The sequence below is a fragment of the Nothoprocta perdicaria genome, unplaced genomic scaffold, assembly GCF_003342845.1.
Source record: "Nothoprocta perdicaria isolate Ctin4 unplaced genomic scaffold, notPer1 scaffold_0, whole genome shotgun sequence".
NCBI lineage: Eukaryota > Metazoa > Chordata > Aves > Tinamiformes > Tinamidae > Nothoprocta > Nothoprocta perdicaria.
The window spans coordinates 18,133,843-18,154,557 of record NW_020454092.1 but is presented as its reverse complement, the minus strand read 5'-3'; the positions used below and the strand labels follow the sequence as shown (position 1 = coordinate 18,154,557).

General features: G+C 47.2%; 3 protein-coding genes across 4 annotated transcripts; 2 read left to right on the top strand and 1 right to left on the bottom strand.

The window, feature by feature from the left end:
- The first annotated feature begins 2,231 nt into the window (after window positions 1-2,231).
- Window positions 2,232-4,779, top strand: CDCP2 (CUB domain containing protein 2). The gene is made up of 6 exons (XM_026054173.1): window positions 2,232-2,235; window positions 2,389-2,736; window positions 3,014-3,355; window positions 3,592-3,945; window positions 4,233-4,411; window positions 4,483-4,779. The coding sequence occupies exons 1-6, from the start codon at window positions 2,232-2,234 to the stop codon at window positions 4,777-4,779; spliced, it is 1,524 nt and encodes a 507-aa protein (XP_025909958.1).
- Window positions 4,780-6,646: 1,867 nt separating this feature from the next.
- Window positions 6,647-11,248, bottom strand: TCEANC2 (transcription elongation factor A N-terminal and central domain containing 2). Its single transcript, XM_026054163.1, has 4 exons — window positions 11,150-11,248; window positions 10,925-11,066; window positions 9,504-9,697; window positions 6,647-7,629 (listed from the first exon to the last, which is right to left on the bottom strand). Exons 1-4 carry the CDS (start codon window positions 11,246-11,248, stop codon window positions 7,441-7,443), a joined length of 624 nt encoding a protein of 207 aa, XP_025909948.1. The 3' UTR covers window positions 6,647-7,440.
- Window positions 11,249-11,443: 195 nt separating this feature from the next.
- TMEM59 (transmembrane protein 59) lies at window positions 11,444-20,040 on the top strand. Of its 2 annotated transcripts, none has more exons than XM_026034547.1 (8): window positions 11,444-11,639; window positions 14,013-14,118; window positions 16,226-16,320; window positions 16,514-16,666; window positions 16,954-17,038; window positions 17,383-17,464; window positions 18,266-18,374; window positions 19,097-20,040. In XM_026034547.1, the coding sequence occupies exons 1-8, from the start codon at window positions 11,454-11,456 to the stop codon at window positions 19,250-19,252; spliced, it is 972 nt and encodes a 323-aa protein (XP_025890332.1). In that variant the 5' UTR covers window positions 11,444-11,453; the 3' UTR covers window positions 19,253-20,040. The 2 variants fall into 2 exon arrangements, with proteins under 2 accessions (XP_025890332.1, XP_025890324.1); XM_026034539.1 differs by having other exon boundaries at window positions 17,380-17,464.
- Window positions 20,041-20,715: the final 675 nt, after the last annotated feature.

The following is a 20,715-nucleotide window of genomic DNA, read 5'->3' as shown; positions in this document are numbered from 1 at the left end:
GGAGGATGGAGCAAGCCACCCCTAAATACCTCCTTAATTTCATCTCATTATTTCTTGCCTAAATAATTCCCCTGTTTCTCCTGGGGACYGTATTTAAACCTTTGATCTTCTCCGACGTCTCGTCGTCCTGATCGCCTCCTCTCTGTTTAAATGAATCCAGTGCCTTTTGGGCTCATGATTTATGGATCTGCCCCCAGGGGGACGGCGGGAAGGGGGAGCCCCTGTGCAGCACGTCTCTAATGAACCCGCCTGGCTCTCCTCCGTAATTACTGCTCCTCTCCTTCCTTCCCTGCGCCTCCCCTCTGCCCTCTGGCCTGGTCCGACGGGAGCGAGCGCCGATCCCTTTCCCAACATCCCTGGAAGTTGCTCCTGCGGCTCCTGCAAAGGCCGGTCTCCGAGCAAGGACCCTCCCCGTAAATATTGTTGTTGTTGTTATTAAGTCCCATAAATATATGCAGGCACTTAATGACCTTGGCACCGAGCGCTTCCCGGGATTAATGACCAGTTGGCGTTAATGGGCCTTAGCGGCACCTCGGGCCACCAGCTCCTCCCAGCCCATCATTAATCCCCAGCAAACRTCCCAGGCATCGATCCTCATTGCTTAATTAATAAATGCAGCTTGTCTCACCGGCTGAGATTTAGAGATACTTGCTGCTTCTTTGAAGGTGACATTTTTTTCCGCCTCAGTCTCTTGGGCAGCGTTTCCTTTTTGAGGCCTTTGCAGGTTTTTTCAGTTCCCAGTGATCGTCTTGGTGTCGGATATGGCAGGAAAAGGAGTGGGTTTGCTCTTGGGCAGGAGGCAAGGAGCCGGAAAGCTGCTGGATTTGGTGCTTCTCCGATGGACACAGCACCTCCTGGCACCACCACCCAACCTGGGATGAGTTCAGCTGATCCTGGCTGCTTTGCAAGTGGGTGAACATTGTGACTTCCCCGGTCTGGATGGGTTCTGTAAGAATTGGTGGGGTTTTGGGTGCTTTTTCTCTGCTGCCCTCCTGCCCTTTGCAAGGGCTGTAGCCCGTTGGGACCGCCTGGCATGGGACAAAAAGCCCTGGACTGCAAGGCCGTGCCGGCGCCTCCGGCCTTTATCAACAGTTGGCTTTGTGCAGCGAGTGCCGCAGTATAAATCACCTGCGCTCCCGAGGTGCTTTTCCCTGCTCCGCCTGAAATTCCCATTCCGGTTCACTGTCTCGCCTGGCAAACTAAATTATTTTCATAGCCCCTTAAGGGCATATTGTCAGCCCAGACTTACTGCCATTATACACCATATCTGAAACATTAATATCTCTTCTAAATATAGTGTATTGACAAGGTATCTGGTACAGTGTAAATCCTTGAGACATTTGATCCAGATCATTAAAACTGAGTGAAGGAAGGGAGGAATAGATCAAGTTACCTTGCCGCTCTTAATTCAAACAAGCGATGAATTATTCATCCCGCTATTAATTCTGCAGTCCTCCCGCTTTTTATTTATCCCTCTCTTTAATTTAATTATTTATTTTTTTTCTCTGTCTCCCGGATAGGCAGCTCGGGAAGGACCCGGCGGTGCCRGAGGATGGGGCGCCGTGGGGCAGGTTGGGTGGCTGTGCTGGCGCTCCTGTGCGTGGCCTGTCCCACTGCTGGAGACAGCAGAGGTAAGAGAGGGGTGAAGCGGGGCTCCCTCCTCCTCCTCCCCTTCCTCCTGCTCCTCCTTTCCTGCTCATTTTGCTGGAGGCAGAGGTAGGAGGTCTGGGGTCACTTTGCTGAAGCATCTCCTCCATTCTGGAGCTGTGCATGCCCCTAAATGCAAGCACACATGCATGCACACATACATGTATGTATACATATGTATGTATGTGTGTATCTGCATGCATATCAGTGTGTGTGGAATGTCCCCGCTGTGGATGACGTGTCCTGCGGGTTGGAGGCAGGTTGCGGAGCGAGCGAGCCGGTGGCCAGGGCTCCACTGAGCCCTCAGCCCGGTGGGTYGGCCGGCCAGGAGCTGCTCTCCTCTCCCCAAACACTGCTGGGTTCTGGGGCCCCGGCCCCAGTGGTGCCAACGGGTRATGCTGGGGGTTGATACCTGTTCCTGATCTTCCAGCTCCCTTATGTAGCCTGAAACCTGATGCCCCCGCGGGGCAGGTGACAGCCAGCTGCCACCTTGCCACCTTATTTATGTCGATGTCCATAGTCCATACCAATTATACCTCAGTGTAAAGATTTCCTTGGAAAATTGATCTGTGCATGCATAACTCATGGGTAAGCAAACTGAGCCATTGATGCCTCTCTCAGAGCTCAGACTCAAGTGGAGAAGGGTCCTTTGGAGCCCTTTGGAGCGCTTCTCCTCTCCTCCTGGAGCAGGATCTGGGCATCCCTGGACGTGCCACCCTTCCAGGCGCTGTTTCCCTGCAGGCATCAAATGTGGCGGGGTACTCTCAGCGCCCTCCGGCAACTTCTCCAGCCCCAACTTCCCTGGCCTCTACCCCTACGACACCGAGTGCACCTGGCTCATCGTGGTGGCCGAGGGCTCCTCCGTCCTGCTCACCTTCAGCCACTTCGACCTGGAGTACCACGACGCCTGCGGCTATGACTACCTGCAGGTCTACAACGGTGTCACCCGCGACCACAGCAACCTGCTGGGCACCTTCTGYGGCCACCAGCCGCCCCCCTCCTTCACCTCCTCCTGGCACGTCCTGGCTGTCATCTTCCACTCGGACAAGCACGTGGCCAGCCATGGCTTTGCTGCAGCTTACCGCAGAGGTAGCCGCAGCGGGGGATGCTGCGTGGGGAGATAGGGCACTGTATCCAGGGTGGTATGGGCCATGAGAAGGAGTGGGATGGTCATCACCATCACCAACTTCTCCTTCCTCCCCCAGAGTGGGATGAGCACAGAGAAGAAAGAGGGTGTCCATCATGGTCACCAACCCCCAGCCATAAGACCATGCTCGCCAACCACTCATCCTGCCCCTGGGGTTGGACGGGCCATGAGAAAGAGCAAGATGGCCATCATGGTCTCCAACCCTGTTCCTCTCTACAGACGTCTGTGGTGGGGAGCTCACGGCACTCTCCGGAGAGATCACCAGCCCCGACTAYCCAGAGAACTACCCCAACAACGCCGAGTGCCGCTGGAGCATCCGGGCAGCGGCGGGCACCAGTGTCCGGTTGGTCTTCGCCGACTTYCAGGTGGAGAACGACGACGAGTGCAGCTTTGACTACGTGGCCCTCTTCGATGGCGCCACGGCAGCAGCCGCCCGCCTGGGCCGCTACTGCGGCAGCAGCCGCCCTCCCCGCACCGTCTCCTCCGGCCACGAGCTCCTCGTCGTCTTCAAGTCCGACTTCAACATCGGCGGCAGGGGCTTCAAAGCCTACTTCTACTCCGGTACGGGCACAGCATGGGCAAGGCAGCCCCACAGGGCTGGAAGGAGGTGGCATCTAAGGGACATTGGTTCACATGGCATGGGCAGGGCCATCCTGCTGCATAGGAGATGCATCCACAAGGATGCAGGGATACAAGTCCCAGGGAACCTCCCAGGGAGGTTCTCCCAGGGAACTCCCAGGGAGTCTCTCCAGGTGGCTTGAGATTTTCCCTGTTTTCTTTGCTGTATTCCCAAGCAGGCAAGTGCCAGGAGGTGTACACGGCCATCCGAGGGAATTTCTCCAGCCCCCAGTACCCCAACTTCTACCCCAACAACCTCCAGTGCCAGTGGACCATCCAGCTGCCCCCGGGCTACCGAGTCAAAGTCTTCTTCTTGGACTTGGAGCTGGAGGGCCGCAGCAGCCTGACGGGGCGCTGCGACTACGACCGCGTGGCCGCCTTTGACGGCGGCGCCGAGGGCGCCCCGCTGCTGGGCGAGCGGTGCGGCCGCGAGCGGCTGCCCCCCGTCGTGTCCAGCGGCCACGAGCTGCTGCTGGTGCTGCGCACGGACCGCAGCACGGCCAAGCGGGGCTTTGCCGCCGCCTACGTCGGAGGTGAGTTGGTGCCCGCGTGGAAATCGCCCGGTTTRGTGCAGGTCCAAAAACCTGTGTTTTAGGATGCAGGTCCTAAAACCTGCGTTTAAGGAACACAGCAGTTCCTTAAAAAGGGAGTGGGAGGAAGGGGCACATGAGGAGCTACTCTAGCTGGAGCAGCTCCCCATCTTCCCAATGGTGCTCACGGCACTCCCAGCCATGAGGTCCCTGTGAAAAATAACCCTTTTTGGGGGGAAAGGTGCGGTGATGGTTCACCCCAAATGCCCCATCTCCCTCTGTGCCGACAGTGGTGCCTGTGAACGTCACCTGCACGCGGACAGACTTCCACATCCAGATCCCTGTGCAGTCGCTGGCCGCGCTGGAGAGGCACCAGGTCTACCTGGGCAGCCCGTCCTGCGCCGCCCACGTGGCYGGCTCCAGCTTTAGGATCCACGCCAGGTTCGACGCCTGCGGCAGCGAGGCACAGGTAGGCTGGGGCGCCGCGGCGGGACGGGAGGGCGCCTGCGCCGCCCCGCGCATCACGCTGCCGCCTCGCAGAGGAGGAACGGCACCTCCGTCATCGTCGGCGTGCTCTACCTCAACTTCTCGGCGGGTGGCCGCGAYGACGTGCACCGCTACGAGGTGCAGTGCGAGCCCAAGAGGAAGGAGGCCCGGGCCAGCCTGCTGGAGGGCCCCGAGCCGCAACGGCCCGGTGCGCGCGCCGAAAACCTCGCCGAGGGCCAGCGGCGCGAGCCGGAGCCGCCCCGCGACACCAGCGACGTGGTCTTCATCAGCATCTGCGTCCTCGCGGGGCTCCTCATGGTCATCGCCATCGTGGGGCTGGTGCTGCTGTGAGGAGATCCCCACGGGAGCCACACTGGGATTTTCCCACAGATGTCTTCCTCCTCCTGGAGAAGCTCCCAGTGGACGCTGCCTTCCCTGCCCTGCTTCCTAACGTCCCTTGGTCTGTCTGTGCAGCATCTCCGGTGCTCTGCAGCTCTTCCCACGTCGGGTTCCGCCTGTCCTGCTGTTGGGAGAGCAGCGTGGCTCTCCCAGGGCTGYGGATCCTGCTGCTGGCTGTTTTGAGCACCCGAGCTGCAACCCAATATAGCAGTATTTTCAGCAAATCTCTTCCTGCCTGGGTTTGTGTRGGCACCCTGGAGCCATGCACAAGGTGGCTGTGGGTGCCAATGTCTCCCTGGGGCAAACAGGGATCTATAGAAGTTATGAGGATATTTCCAGTGGTGTTTTCCAACTTCCCCTTGGAATATTGTATCACACCTGCACATCTTTGAGCACCTCCTTTGGGTTTGTTTTTGCATGTGATCTAATCACCTCTCTCTCCAAACTCACCCAATTGCTTTAACCACCCTCAAAACTTCTGTTTCTTTCCATCTGTGCTTCCCTCCTTCCTACCTCAGTTTTCTCCCTTTCCGGCATGTCCTGGTGACCAGCATTAGCTCTGCAATGGTGTCATCCTTGCAGTCCAAAGCCAGGAGCAAATCTTGCTGCAGCTTTGGGCCCCGGCGCAGCCCGCACTGTGTTTTGCATGGGTGGATCGGGATGAGGCTCCYTGGGGCTGGGGCTTTTGGGGAAAAGCAAAGCTCCGCTGTGTGTTCCTATCCCTGGGTCTCTCGAAGAGCAGCCTCTGGGCTTCCTGCAGCATCTCACCTGTTTYGAGGATGAGAACGTTTATTTAAAAGAGCCACAGCATGCAAAAGTGCACTGTGGTGCAGCGAGAGGCCGTAAAATAACTTATGTCCAGGCACATTCATTCAAAGGACAAAAAGGGGAGCCTGAGGGTAGAAAGCAGCGATGTGAGTAAGTGGGGAGGCTGTTTCCCRTTAGCTTTCCCAAAATGTGTAGCTGTGCTAATGTGAGCACTACATATTTCACAGCACTGCCGCACAGCCCCTCTCGCTGCCAGACCCACCTGCAGGGTTTTTAATGGCAGGGGGGCCTGTGGGGAAGACRCTTCTGCCCTCAGTTCAGCCCTCAGGGACAGGCTGCTGAACCAACTAAATGCCCAGTGCCTGCCAAATGCCACGGGCGGGTCCAGCATTTCCTCCCCTAGGCATTTGCAGCTCCCAAACCTGGTTAGCAGCAACCTCCTCCAGGCATCTCCTGAGGGCTGTTTTGTTGGGATGATGAGCACTCTGCCCTATGAAGGACGGGACAGGGTCTTGCCTGCGCCCTCACTCTCTCACCCAGACAATTTGAGCAAGATAAAGTACCTCTTAGCTGGGCTTGCTGGTGGGCAAGGGAAAACGCTGGTGCCTTCCAAACCCAGCAGATTTGCCTTTCAGAAACTATGGTCAAAAGCCACTTTTGGCAAGGACGATTTTGCAGGAGTGACCTGTCTTCTCTCCCCCTCAAGCCCCCACTTCTCAACAGGTACAAGTGCTAACAGGCAGGTTCCACCCATCCCAAAACGCGTCTCTCTCTGGACAGGCTGATCTCAGTAATCGTTTGTGAACAGTCACTACCTTTGTTGCTTACCAGTAAGAGAAGGACTGTGCCTGTCACAGCCTTAGTAAGGAGGAGTGCGTGGAGGACAAGATGATTTGTGGCACTAAGGAAATCAGTGAAAAAGAGAAAGGACAGATTTCCAATGTTTAATAACTAGTTTATTTCTGGCTCTGTTTTTTGGTTGCTTAAATTTGTTTACACAATCATTCTGAAGTATTTGCTTCCTTTGAAGTTAAAAAAAAAAGTTGTTAAAAGAAGTATTTTCCTTATCAGCTCAGAAATTTCACTTCAAGTGTTTTCATGTTACAGTACAAACAAGCACCACATTTAAATCATGAAYGAGGTATGTATGTTTGAACAAGCTCTTCATTAAGTAGCAAAGAGGCACGGGACAGCACCTATGTTCCAGGGTGTTTCCACCCCAGAGCTTCAGAAAATGCCCATAATTGTTAGGTCACTGAGGCTATGGAATGATGGATGGCAACTCACTGGAACCCATTTCATGTCCAACTATGGGAACGGGAGCAAGGGAAGGATGAAGCAAGGGGAAACTCAGCCGGTGTGGCTAGACAGCTACCACCTGCCTGTATTCAGTACCCAGCTGCAGCAGATATGGCTGATTTAAGGCTAATAAGAGCACGCAGTTACCCACTAGTGCTCTCCTCTCTTAGAGGAATCACTCTGAATTCCCAGTATTTTCTACTGCTACAGCACAGAGCTGCTCCTTTATATTTACACCTGAAGATCCACATCAGGGATGCAGCCAAACTGCAGTAAGACAAACGGTGGCAGAAGTGAGAAACATGCGAGTCAGCGAAGATGGCTTTGTAGCAGGCAAATACACAGCACAGTAGAAGAAACTTTGCAAGAAGCCCAGGAAGATTCCCCCCCCGGTCAGATTTACAGCACCGCTTCCATTGTTCCTGGCTCCAGTTGTGGTCCTGTTCACGTGGCAGTGCCAAGCAAGCTGCATTGTCAACACTTCTGTGCTCCTGGCACAGGGAGGGCTCCCAGCTCCGCAGAGACATGGGGGCTTCCCGCTCAGCATCACTTTTTATGGCTCTGCACAAAGGCAGGGACAGCGAGCGCGCCCGTCTTGACGCCCGCCCGTGTCTCGGGCTTGTGCGTTAATGAGAAGACGAGAGCCCGCACGGTCCTGCGATACGCAGCGCCGACGAGCCGCGACGAGACATGAAAAGCTTCCCGCTCGATATTTTCTGCCAGTGGGTGATCAATCTGAAAACAGCAAAGGATAAAATTAGATCTTTACATTTAATAAGGAGACCAACTGACTGAAAGAGGAGTTCGCTGCTTTTCCGAGTCTCTTCTTTAATCATCTGAGATTCAAGGAAATCTACTTCCCATTACAAGTGAAACAGGAATAGCAATTTAATTCTACCCTGGCAATTAAGGAACAAGGCAAGGTGGTCAGGAGCAGGGAACGCGCTCGTGTCTCCAGCTGGGTGGTAGTACTTTGCCATCACAACAGGAAACTAATCTGCAACTAGCTCTGGGGATCAAGTTCAACTGCAATTATCAGCTACACCGCGCTGTCTCCATACAGCTACTTTTGATCTTGCTGATATAAGGCACCTTGGATACTATTTTAAACTCAATTCTAACAGCAACCCTAAGACGTGCCAAACACTTGGCAACTCAGCCTGGTGCTATAAAGGGAAATGTGGGCTCTGTGTGTGTGGAAGGAGGTGTAATTAAGGATGCAGAAAAGGGATTTGCTAAATGTTAATTATGTAGTTATTGCTTCAACATGCTCTAAAACCTGCAATTTAGCACAGCTTAGGAAAAAAATCCCCTGCCCATCAAGAAAGGGTTCTAATTTCAGTTCTGCCTTTTTAGATTAGGAAGCTCCCATGCTTTTGGATACAGGAGATTCCAGCTTGCCAAGGAGCGTTCTTACCAGTCCTTTGCCCTCTCATTCTCTTTTTTGCTACAGCTTAATTTGTCCCTGTGCTGAGCTGYGCTAGAAGCTCTTTTGTCTCCATTCAGCCCTGCTCCACCTTTGTTTCTCCACGAGCCTTTCTCACGTGTCCCTGACGTCCGTTTGCTGGGCCTCTGTGGCTCCCCTGCTTACATGTGCTGTACGTCCAGCTGATGAACACACACTCTGCACATATGGTGGAAGCTGCGAGCCAGAGGAGCAGTTCCTCGCCCCACTTCCAGCTGAGTTGTATTCAGAGGGGATCCTGCCTGGTTCTTTCCTATCACCACTCGTTTTAGGGTGACACTATATCCTTCATGTCCCATAGGTTTACACTTTATCACCCTTGCCTAGACACGCTTCCCAAAAACTGGACTTGATCAGCAGCCTGGGAAAGTCCAGCTCTCCRTAAAAGTCATTCTGACCTCCCCATCCTTTTGCTCTGTCTCAGTCCAGAAGGACTAGAAGTTGGAGAGGCTGCTTCCATTGCTAACAATGGAAGGTTTTTAACCTTCCATTTCCAACCATTGACAGGTTTTTAACCTTGCTCTGAAACTCTTGAGTGCCTACCACTTGACTTGCCATTTAAGAGATAATTAATGAATACACTAAATGATAATTATTACAGAGTTTCATAGAGCAAGCAATCTGTTCATTAAGCCTTGCAGCAAATCTTGTTTGTGTATGTAAACGTACCAGAGGGATCTCGTATTTAGCACCACTTCATATACTGTCAACCTTGCCTCTCTGTTTTTGCAATAGTTTTCAATTTACAAGTGCTTAATTACTTAAATGTAAAGGGTCCCAGTGATGCTGTCACAGCTATTAAGTAGTGGAGAAAACTATGTTCTACTAACTTCCTTCTTACAGAGCCTAGCTGCAGTAGATGTGCAGCTGTCCCATTTGCTAGATATGCAAGTGAGAGCAGTACACAGTTCACCTGTAACCATGTTCACTTGGTCAAGAACAACAACAATCTACCTTGAAAACAAAGCTCCTTAGAAATACAAACATGCAGGCAATCACAGACAAGAACAGGTCATCTAGCCTTGTCCCCAGCCTGCCTGCAGGAGACCAAATTTATAGTAACTATGTCCAAAAAAAGGATTGTCCAAATCTGTTCTTACAGGATGTTACTCTTTCAGAGACCAGTGGGATGAACTTGTCCTACCTCTAGATCCAGGGCTTTGCAAAGTAACTTCCGYGCGTTCTTCCTGAAAGCCTCAGTCTTGGGGTCACTCCTGACTTCTATGGGGGGTTTGTTTGAATGCTCCTTGATGAAAGTTCGCCACTCGGTGTAAACGCCCTGTGCAAGGCCGGCCACATCGGGGTCTGGATGTTTGCGCATCTTATTCACTGTGTGCCCTGCAAAACAGCAACAGCTCCCGCAGCTTTGGTAGGTGGACACTTGTGTCTAAAGCAAAGGCACATTTGTAATGCTGGCAGCATCAGCAAAATAACCAAGGCACRGGCACAGATGTAAGCATGAAATCACTAGGAGAAAACCCTGAACTCTTATTTATTGAGTTCTGCAGTGGTTCCTGCAGAGACTGAGTGAGGCCGTGTCTGCAGAACAGTGTATGTGCCTAGTGATGTTCATAGTGCTCTGCAGCATTTTCATGTGAGAACACTGCAGTGCCTCCAAGCAAAATCTTTCCTATTGACACGAGTAATTTGTTCTTTGTACGGACACCCCAGGTACTAGTCCAGGGCCTGCCTGCGCAAAGAGACTTTCCTCTGAGAGGAGATGCAAAGGATCCTTTTCCAGCTGGACGTTTTCCGGCTGGTCACTGKAGCGGCAGTGCCGACCGGCGCTGACGCTGCTGGCCGGGAGATGTCACTGTTCCTCGGCTGTGACTTTCCTGCAGCCCAGCAGCAGAGCACGGAGAAAAAAACTTGGGGAAAGGCTGAATAAGCTAAAGATGGCAAACTACATGGCAGTACAAAAGTAAGAAGGGGAAGATCCTGTCTCCTTTTCCACAGCAAGGAGAGCTCTTTGAGCAGAGATCCAGTGGCTCTAATGTCAAAGAAAGGCCAGAACGACCTTATCTCACTTTGGATGCTCAGTGCCACGTGTGATCTTTGCAGAGGTGAAAGGCAGGGTCCATGGGACCTTCCTCCCCCTAGTCCTGTGAGGAAGGACAGGCACAGGGCTGTGTTATGTGCCTGGAGCTGCCCGTCTGCTGGGGCCTTCTCACCGTGTGGATGCATCGAGCGCTCCGGGGCCATGACGGGAAGGGACAACGCAGGCACGTGCCTGCGAGGAGCTCTCCGAAAACTCTGTCATGGGAGRAGCAAGACAGTATTTGGTGACGAGCAGAGAACCTTTCTGAACCTGCAGGAGCCACACGAGTGCTGAGTTTATTTCAGTACCAGTTATGAAGGCTACTGAACACCAATAACTAACTTTTTATTATGTGTTTGGATAAACCATGTGAGACTGCTACTACAAAATCATTTCTATTATATATATATATRTGTATATATATGTTTTAAGGGAASAAAAAGCAGTGACAGGTCTCTCTGGCCCTGRCAACCCACGCAGTGAGCATTGCAGACGGCCTGCGCTCCAGGGCGAGCTACAAAACGCACCTATTTTTGTAGAAAGCAGCACCTCCTTAGACGGGATCTTCTTGTTCAGCTCCTGCAGCGCTTCCAGCAGGTTCTCCTTCGGCTGCCCGGGCAGCTCGAGCACAGATCTCCACCGTTTTATGTCCTCCACAACCACAACCCTCTGCGGAAAGGGGGAAWCAGGGTTAGGGAAGGGGGGAATGGCCTCGCGGCAGGGAGGGCCGGGCCCCTCGGCCCCGCACGTGCCTTGAGCGACTCGAGCGTGACCTGCCGGGAGGCGCCGGGGGCGGCGGCGCCGCGGGGGCGCCCCGGGGCGCGCCCGCCGCGCACCACGAAACGGTCCATGGCCGCCGCGCCGGAAGCGGGCGCCACCCCCGCCCCTTCCTCCTGGTAGTTCCCRCCCGCGGCGAGGCCTCGCGCAGTGCGCAGCTGCGGACTACACCTCCCAGCAGGCAGCGCGCCGGGAGAAGGTGGGGAGTGTAGTCTCGCGAGACGCCTAGCGACGCCCCGCCCCGCGCGGCCGGGCGTTGCGGGAGGAGGAGGAGGGAAGATGGCGGTGTCGCGGGGCTCCCTCTACCTGCCTCTGGCCGTGGCGCTCCTGGCCGCCGGCCGGGCCCGAGCGACCGCGCCGCCTCCTCCGCCGGCCTCCTCCGAGGCCTTCGACTCCGTGCTGGGCAACACGGCGTCGTGCCACCGCGCCTGCCAGCTCACCTACTCCCTGCACACCTACCCCAAGGTAGGGGCCTTGCCCGCCCCGCCGGGCCCGGACCCGCGCCCCGGSGGCAGCCGGGGGGTCCTCTCCCTGAGGGGGGCCCCTTCTGAGCCGCGCTGTCCCCCTTCGGTAAACAGGTTGAGCCCCCGAGTAGCGTAGGATCCCGAATCGCTGGGATGTGGCCAGTTCAGTGCTTGTTGGGAGCCGTGTGGGTTTGGGCTTCTGGTGTCTCCCTTTTTTTCTTCTTTTTGTTTCCTCCCCTTTCCCATGCCCAGAGAGGAAGCTATAATACGACTGGGGCTGCTCTGTGGTTTAGGGCACTAAGTCAGGGCAGTGACCAAGAAGAGCTGCAGATCCTGAGCCACGGCACTGGTTTTGGAGAAAGAAACCCCAAAGATGAGTCACTGACAGAATCACCAGCCTGTGTTGTGGTTAACTGTCACAGAGAATTTTCTCTATTTTGATGAGCAACGTAGAGAAATGGCTTCTGCTGGCAATATATCTTCCACTCCAGAGTTCATTTTCAGTTCCAAGCTTGGGACGGGCTGGAAATTGGGAAATCCATTGCCTGTTCCAGAAATCTCATCTTTTCTGKTCTTTTCTTGGTAAAATACCCGGTTTCTCTATTGCATCTATTTAAGAGGTTAGATTGTAGGTGATGGGAGCTTTTCAACCACCTTTGTGATTTCAACAGGCAGAAACAGGGAAGGAAAAAAGAAAAAGTTAACAACAATAGTATTGGGTAATACRGTGTTGTTTTCATGTGAAGCCCTGAATTTATTTATTTATTTTTTTGACTGAGTAATTTATACTGATATTTTCGCAGAGGAAAGTAAGAGGGAGTTGTGTGGAATAAAAGCTTCATCTGCACGTATGATRTGTTTTCATGCCTTTTATAGTGATATAGAGGAGGAAAAATAGAACTTTAGAGTTAAATTAGGATGAGACATTATCCTAAAATATTTCCTTAGCGTTTTGGCGTAATCTTCTTGTTTTTAATGCAAGATCATTTCAAGTTCAAAAAGGCTGATTATTGCTGTAATTTTATATWTTTTTACAATACCCTCAAACTCTTTATGTTGTGTTGGAGCTGTTGAATGATAGTCATCTCTCCCATTTCATTTATTCTTTGTTCCATTAGTCACAAAACTACCAGCTAAATTGGAGAAAATTGTTTTAACTGAAAAGCAAGACAAAYATTAAGACCTATGTGCAAGGCTACCATAGGAACATGTCTGCTGAAGTTAATTCCTTATGATTATTAATGTATACAACTTGTTTCCTGCAGCAACGTAACTATCGTAACTCTAATAACACTGACAGAAAAGGCTCAATTTTAATCTGTGCTCACAATTTTCTACTTTTCTATGTTCAAAAGCGTGCAGACTTGTGCTTTCAGAGAACATAATGGGCAGTTCAATTAGACTGCATTGTGCAGTAAGGTGTGGTATGTTTGCCTTCTCTTTTATGAATTCAGTCTTTTTCCGTGTGTAAAGCAACTGGCTGCCGTGTTTTGAGTCACTCTGTAGGTAATAGGTTTGRTGCATTTGGTTATGCTGACTGGTTGCTAATAGGAGTGTTTGGCAGTTATTAGTTCAGCTGGGTCACTGTGTTCACCGTGTTTGGGAAGCACATGTCCCTCCTGATCAACTCCATTGCCCTCCTCTTGGTGTTTTTTATAGTTTTATAGTTCCTTAATAAGAAGAAATGATTTAGTCTTTCAGTTCASTATAATAGAAATCCATGTTTGATGTTTGTGGAGCTAGTTTGGCAAGTAACGTGTTAACAGGATACTGATACAGCAGTAAATCAGAAGATAACCTTTTAACAACTAGTTCTAACAAGAGTATTGTAGATATATTGTAGATATATTGTAGCACGTTGTCAAAATATGTCTTTGTTTTGCACCTCAACTCTTGGGTTCTGTTATTAAACTTCTGAGGGGAGGACTTTCAAATTCTTATATGATTAAATGAAGAGTATTGGAGTATGTTTTTTTTATTATTTTTATTTTTTATAGCCAGTATCTCTTATCTTTAAATCATCTTTTTTTTTTTTTTTTTGGAGATACACAGTGCAGCTTTGTTTGCAGTTACTGGAGGCTTGAATGTACAAAACAGTTTGCTCTTCAAGATCTGTCCCACTGCAGAATAATGAACTCTCTTCCAAATAAAGAAATCAGCAGTTATTACAGTGCTAGAGCTGTGATTTGGTTTTGTTTTATGTGATCTGGAGTGTCATGTTTAGCTGGCTGTGGAGGATGGTGATAGGGTGACTTTCGATAACTCTTCCCCTGCTTCCCTTCTCTGCCCCCCGTCACCCACACAAAAAAGAAATTGTTTCTTGATATTTTTTTCTTGAGTGGAGAAACATGAGTCTCTTCTTGTGCCTTCCCAGGAAGAGGAACTATACGCATGCCAGCGAGGTTGTAGACTGTTTTCCATTTGTCAGTTTGTGGATGAYGGCATCGATTTGAATCGGACCAAGCTGGAATGTGACTCTGGTAAGAATTCAGCACATCCTGTAGTTTATAAACAAATGAAGAGAATAGTAGGAATATTAGAGTATTGCCAAGTGGATGGGTTAATTTTGGTGAGAGTTTGTTTTTTTTGGTAACTTCATAAACATTATTTACAGAATATTAAAAGATTTTTTTTTTAATTTTGTGCTTTGTGGGAGTTTCTCCTTAGCTGATATCTTAAATATCAGTTGAGGTAAATAAATTAGAAATACTTAATTTTACTTTAAAAAGCTTGTCTAAGAGGCTAAGTTGTTTTGTTTGGTTTTTAAGCTYTTTTCCGTCAATTATGCCATGCAAYATCAGTCCCATTTACATTCCTAGCAAACCTGGTTATAAAAGTATAAAGATAAATAAATTAACTGGTGTGAGAATACAGATCTTGAAGTTCTATCTTGTAATTTGCAGTCCAGGCTATACCTTGTGCTTTGTCTTTAGCTCTGTGGTTGGGAATGAGGTGTATGTTTTGTTTGAAATCACAGTGAAATATTTGTGACTAATTCTCCCAGGTTGTCTGTGTTAAAGCAAAAATCTCACAGCAAAGATGAATTATGTTGCTGTAGTCCAGTTAGTTTTTTCCTTRCAGTGATATGTAACTTTCTTCCAGTAATGCTGAAACACTTGATTAACACTTTYATTCAGAGCGTAAGTGAGATGTAACAGCCTAAAGCAGGAAAGCTGCTGTCTCTCTTCCTATATTTCAGATACAATTGGGTACCAAGTCAGCATGGAAAAGAGGCTTTTACCCTCTCAGTAATTTATGAAAGCAAGAAGAYGGGTGGCTAGCTCAGACAACTCATGGAAAGTTTGTAGGTAGAAAGCCTGATGTGCAAAGATGTGCTAATGTGAGACAAAGCTGCATTAAATGCTCTAGAAATGGGCTAATGCTCTAGTCTGTCACACGCTGTGTCTAGCTGTGATACAGCATGTCAATCTAGTTGTCAAACCACACATGAGAGAGTGCCATAAAAAGGGTAACGCAGCAATAGACCAAATGTAGAGGTAATTGAACAGTTGCTTACTTTCTGATTTAACTCTTCTTTCTAGGGCTGTTGTCTTTTGCTGGCTTATGTTCTGTAATCTGTTACATTGGTTGGTGCCCTGACTAATTATTCTGTGCTGGCAAGATACCTCCTGGCTGATCTGCTCAGTGCTGTCTTCTGATGTTTCTTTATGAATATGAGCTCTCTTGGGTGGCAGTTTTACCACAGAATAGCTGCTCAGGTGCTGTGAACTGAACACTCAGATGTTTAGCTGCAGATGCCATGCTTCTCGACAGGGTTTTCCATGCCTGTAGTCTTCCTTATGGTGCCCTTACTTGTTTCCCTTCTCCATTGGAAGACTGGGAGAGCTGCTGTCCTGTGTTTCGACTTGATTTGAATATTCAGTTCTTGTAGAGTTGTAATAATGTCTATCTAACTTTAATATTTTGGAGAAGAGCTATTGCCATGTATGTCTGCCTATTTTTTTTTTCTGTGCATAAGTTGTAGGCCATTCAGTTTTCTTCTGACAAAGGAGTCTGACAAAGGAGTGTTAAAGATATTTGTAAAACAAGAAATCAATAGTCTCYGTTTTGGGGAAAAAATGCATAATTAGACTTTCAGTGCAGTTTCTGTACTCATCACACTAGCAGGAGAGTATTTCCTTGTTTTGTTCTGATATCTTAACTTTTGCTTTTGCCTCGAAAGGATTTAATGGACTAATGATCCTTCTGTTAAGTCCTTTTTAGGATCCAAGTTCTGTTCTCTGAGGTAAAATTCATATTTCCTGTGATACAGATAGAAAAAAATACATTAGTAATGGACAAATGAGAGAAAACTTACCCRCTGAATTTGTCCGGAGTAATATTACTGACCTGCTGCCCTGATTCCATTCAGATTTCAAATATATCGTCAGTCTGTGCTCTGATCCCTTTACCTTTGCTAGTCCAAAGAGCAGGTGCTCCACTTGGAGTGACTGCTATATCTTTCTCCAAGTGGGATTGTCGATCTTCAGCCTGCTGCTTTGTTCCTGATCCAAGTTATACTAAAAATGTTTTTCTTAACTAAAATACAGAAATTATCTTCTCATTTGGGGAACTTCTTCCTTGCAGCCTGTACTGAAGCATACTCCCAATCTGATGAACAATATGCTTGCCATCTTGGATGCCAGAACCAATTGCCATTTGCTGAGTTAAGACAAGAGCAAGTAAGTAGATGACATGTTTTTCAAATACCACCTACTTGTTTTCTGCTCAGTGTGTCTTCTCTCTCTTAAATTTGATCAAATGGAAGAGAAATCTTCCCAAGGAGTGAAATTYGAATGTGGGGTGAGGAAGAAAATGCCTTCTGTCTTTGTCATGTAAAAACAAATGGAAAACTCCATAGTGTTGTTTTTGCAGTTGATGTCGCTGATGCCAAGAATTCATCTCCTCTTTCCTCTGACACTGGTGAGATCGTTCTGGAGTGACATGATGGATTCAGCTCAAAGCTTCATAACATCCTCATGGACTTTCTACCTTCAAGCAGATGATGGCAAAATTGTTATATTCCAGGTGCTAAACTTTTTTTCATTGAAATTAGTATCCTGCATACTAAATGTAACTCTGCTCTGTCCRGCCACAGGAAGGACTGTGGAGCATTTTCAGAAGTGTGTGTGTATATATACATATATATTTTTGATAGTGTTTTGTTGCTTTTTAGGGCCAGTGCAGGAAAAAATCAAACTTACGTGAATGATGTATATCTTAATGTTATCTTCTGTATTAATTCTGAAAATGTGAATGATTGAGATGGGTTGAAACTTGTGAGTAGAATCTCTTAACTCTTTATTTTGTTTCAGTCAAAGCCAGAAGTACAGTATGTTCCACAGCTTGATGAGGAAACAGGAGATACAAGAGAATCCATGTCACTGAGTAAAACAGCCTGTAAGTTTTTTTTGTGTGTGTGTGTATGTGTGCGTGCTTTGGAAGAACAAATGCAAATGTTTCATGCTGTGTGTGTGTGGGGAAGGGGAAAAGTGAAGTTGCATGTCTTGAAGGCAAATGTTTTAGAAAAAGAAAATGTAAATATGTTTGTCATGTAGACCGCCTTGCGCACACTTCCACAAAGTCTGTGGCAGAAACCAAACTGTGCTGGTAATAGAAACACGCAAGCTAGAGCCATTTAGAAATCTTCCTTTTATGCTGTCTCTATAGACAAACTATGTGAAACTGAAACCTCGTTTTATTTTGCTTTTCTGACAACTGTTTCTGCTGTTGTATTTCAGTAGACCTACATCCAGGAAGTTCGCAGACGTACAGAGGACTTTTTGAAGAGCGAGAAAATGACAGCTTTTTCAAGTGTCTTTCCACGTATGTGTCTTCTAGTATATAAAATCTTAATATGGAGGATAATAGACCTTTGTGCATGTGTATGTGGCCTTGTTGCAAGATTTCCAAGTGCTAGAAAGTCTGCTAGGTTCAAGAAGCATAACACTTTGGGGTGGCTATTAAAGTGGTGGTTATTATTGCTGCTCTTCTGTACTAGCTCCATGTTGTATGTAGGCTATACTGCCAACTTCCATTCTCTTTTCAGTTGCTGGACAAAATATTGATTATTTTTCTGCATTTTTTTTTTGTTTGTTCTTGAACTATTTGATCAGTTGTGTTTTGCCTGTCTCTTGCTCTTGGCTATTTCAGAGCAAAACAATTGCTGCGTGTTCCTGGATTATCTCATATGAAAGACATTGCTTTGTCTAGGCTGAAAAATCTTTATATCTTTACTGAAGCTTTGCTAAAAATCAGCTTCTTGGTTCCTCTTCCTCATTTCCGCTTAAAARTTTATAGACATTAAGGATCAGTTAATTTTAACTTAAGTACATAACAAAAATCTGTTTTTAAAGTCTCAACTGTGAGGAAGCTTAGGGCCCAAAAACCAGGATCCAGATTATTTTTTTGTGTGTGTGTGTTTGTGTGTCTGTGATTTTCATGTCGGATAATAAATAGGTATTAGGAGTTAGGTTGATTACTCGGGAAGTAAGTGGGCTAGTAGCTGGAAAAACTGGAGACTAGTGATTCAGYAGGAAATACCATCAAAATTCAGCAAAACTTTTTAGAGACTCCATTCTGTTGTATTCATTACATTTAAATTTAGTAACATTCTTTCCATTTCAGAAATTCCAGTTGGATTTTAACTACTACACTKGTCCTCTCAGTGTTGGTGCTGCTCTGGATTTGTTGTGCAACTGTTGCTACAGCTGTAGAGCAGTATGTCCCATCAGAGGTAACTCTATTCTAACTTATAGTGTTTTGCATTTGTTTGTATTATGTTACAACAGTCTGAGGAGCAAGAAGTCTGGAGGCATGAGGTTTCATTTGGAAAGGATTTTTCAGTTTGCAGGTGGTGTTAGACAGGTTTGTTTAAATGACAATTGAATAYGATTTAAACAATATTCTTCTCAAATTATAATCTTTCTTTTAAACTGAATAACTGTTACTCATTTTGCARCGGATAGGAGGCCTGAGGCTTGTAATGTGTTTTGGTTTGTAGCGCTGGCATCAAATGACTCTTAATAGATGGAGGCTGCTGCTTGTGCCCCTGAGGAGAGCTATGCCAGAGGTTGCATGGTGTAGGTGGAAGCTACTGTGATTTTAATCCAAGAGAATGGTCAGTGGAAGTAGAAGCAACAACGTGTCTGAGTGAGCACAGAATCTGATCAGAGCTGGCTGAACTAGCACCCCTAGTGCTCCGAGAGATTCCTGCACTTAGGAAATAACCAAGATTCARTGTTTTCCACATAAAGGAGCCGGTACACGAGCATCATGTGTACTCTTCGGGCAAATCTAATGCCTTTTCCTTGGACTCAAGTCTAGTTTCAAATGTGAATTTCACATATTATGAAAAGTTTGGGTTAGCTTGTGTTGTGTTCCAGCTTTCAAAAAACTTACATAATATCCCCAATTCCAAGCACCTTTATCCTAAGATAAGTTGTTTTAATATTTCAGAAGCTGAGCATTTATGGAGACTTGGAATACATGAATGAACAAAAAATGAACAGATATCCATCCTCTGCCCTTGTTGTGGTTAGATGCAAGACTGAGGAACATGAAGAAGCAGGACCTCTTCCTACAAAAGTTAATTTGGCTCAGTCAGCAATCTGAATAAGTCTTCGCTGGATTCAATAGACTAATTCTAACAGTGCTAGCAACTCCTGATTGTGGTGGTTCTTCAGATAAGAAGCTTAACAGCCAGTCTTTAAATGCAAATAAAGCTACAGAATCAACAAATGTCATGGGATCTTGTTTTCAGCTAGCCGTGAAGATTCAGACCTCCTGAATTTGTTTGTTTCCAGGCATAATCACTTCTCCCTGGTGTTGGCTCTGTGTCTTTCTGCTTACAGGATCCGTAAGCAGTGCTTCCCGTGCTTCTGCCATGACACTTTCAAGCTTACTTGTGTGTTCTAAGATGTAATGTGTACATTCAGACTTAGCTTTGTAAAGATATAAGAAATTCTAAGTAGGCAGGAGATGCTATTTTTTTTTTTAGCGTTGCACTTTCTGTTGTAGTTAAAAGAGAATATTATAAAACTATCTACTGTTTTTTTTATATATATACACTTGTTTATGTCCATGCACAAACAACCCTTTCTCCAAAATTAGATATACTTTTTTTTTTTCTTATGGTGTGGTAATATCGAGGATACAAAATGTTTGTGAGGTACTGTAGATTAGAACTCAGTTTGTCAAAAATGGGAACTTCTAAAACTTGTGCACATATCCTTTCACAGATATAGAACATAACATGGTTAATTATTCTGTCAAACTTTAGCCTTCAAGTCTTAAATTGCTTGTAAAGTTAGAGCTTGTGTTTTCTGGAGAAATTTCTTCCTTCTGTTTTTGATTAACTCCTCTAGACTTGTAACTTCATTTGCAGAAACGGGTTGATTTCTGAGAAATGAGAACGGACAAATAAAATTGACTGTATGTRAAGTGTTGACTGTATAGCTTTTTGCTACGGTTAATTATGGCCACAGACCACTTGCTGGGAAGGCCTGTCTGTAACATTCCTCACRTAGGCAAGGTGACCTCATTTTGCTCTGCAGTTCAGTAATGTGGCAAGACCTAGCTGCATCTCCCCACCATATACCTACTATATATTTTTTTTGCAGTTTTTAAGTAAGATATCCTGGCTCCCATTGCATTTACAGTTTGAAGACTTAAATATTTTATTGCAACGTCTCTGTAAGTGTTTGAAAGTTTGCTCAAATTTGTGATTCCCCTACTCACTGTCATGGAAATATTTTGTTAGTTATAGAAAACTGCCTTAAAGGTTTGGGAAAGAACTTGTGATAATGGTATTTTAGGGATTCTGGAGGATACAGTATGTTGTTCTGCTGTTGTTAAAACTACCTTAATCATGCCTAATTTGGCTGTGATGCTGATGGTTGTGCGACTACAAATGATGGATTGCAGGGTTCMTTAAGCAGGAATATATATTAAGTGATCTGTGTAGGGCTGCTAAAAACCGCGYGGAGCCTACACGCACTTGAGTGGTTTTTTTTTGTTAATAATGTTTTAAGAGGGTTGAAAAATGTATTTTAACCAGTCTTGTATCAAAACGCAGA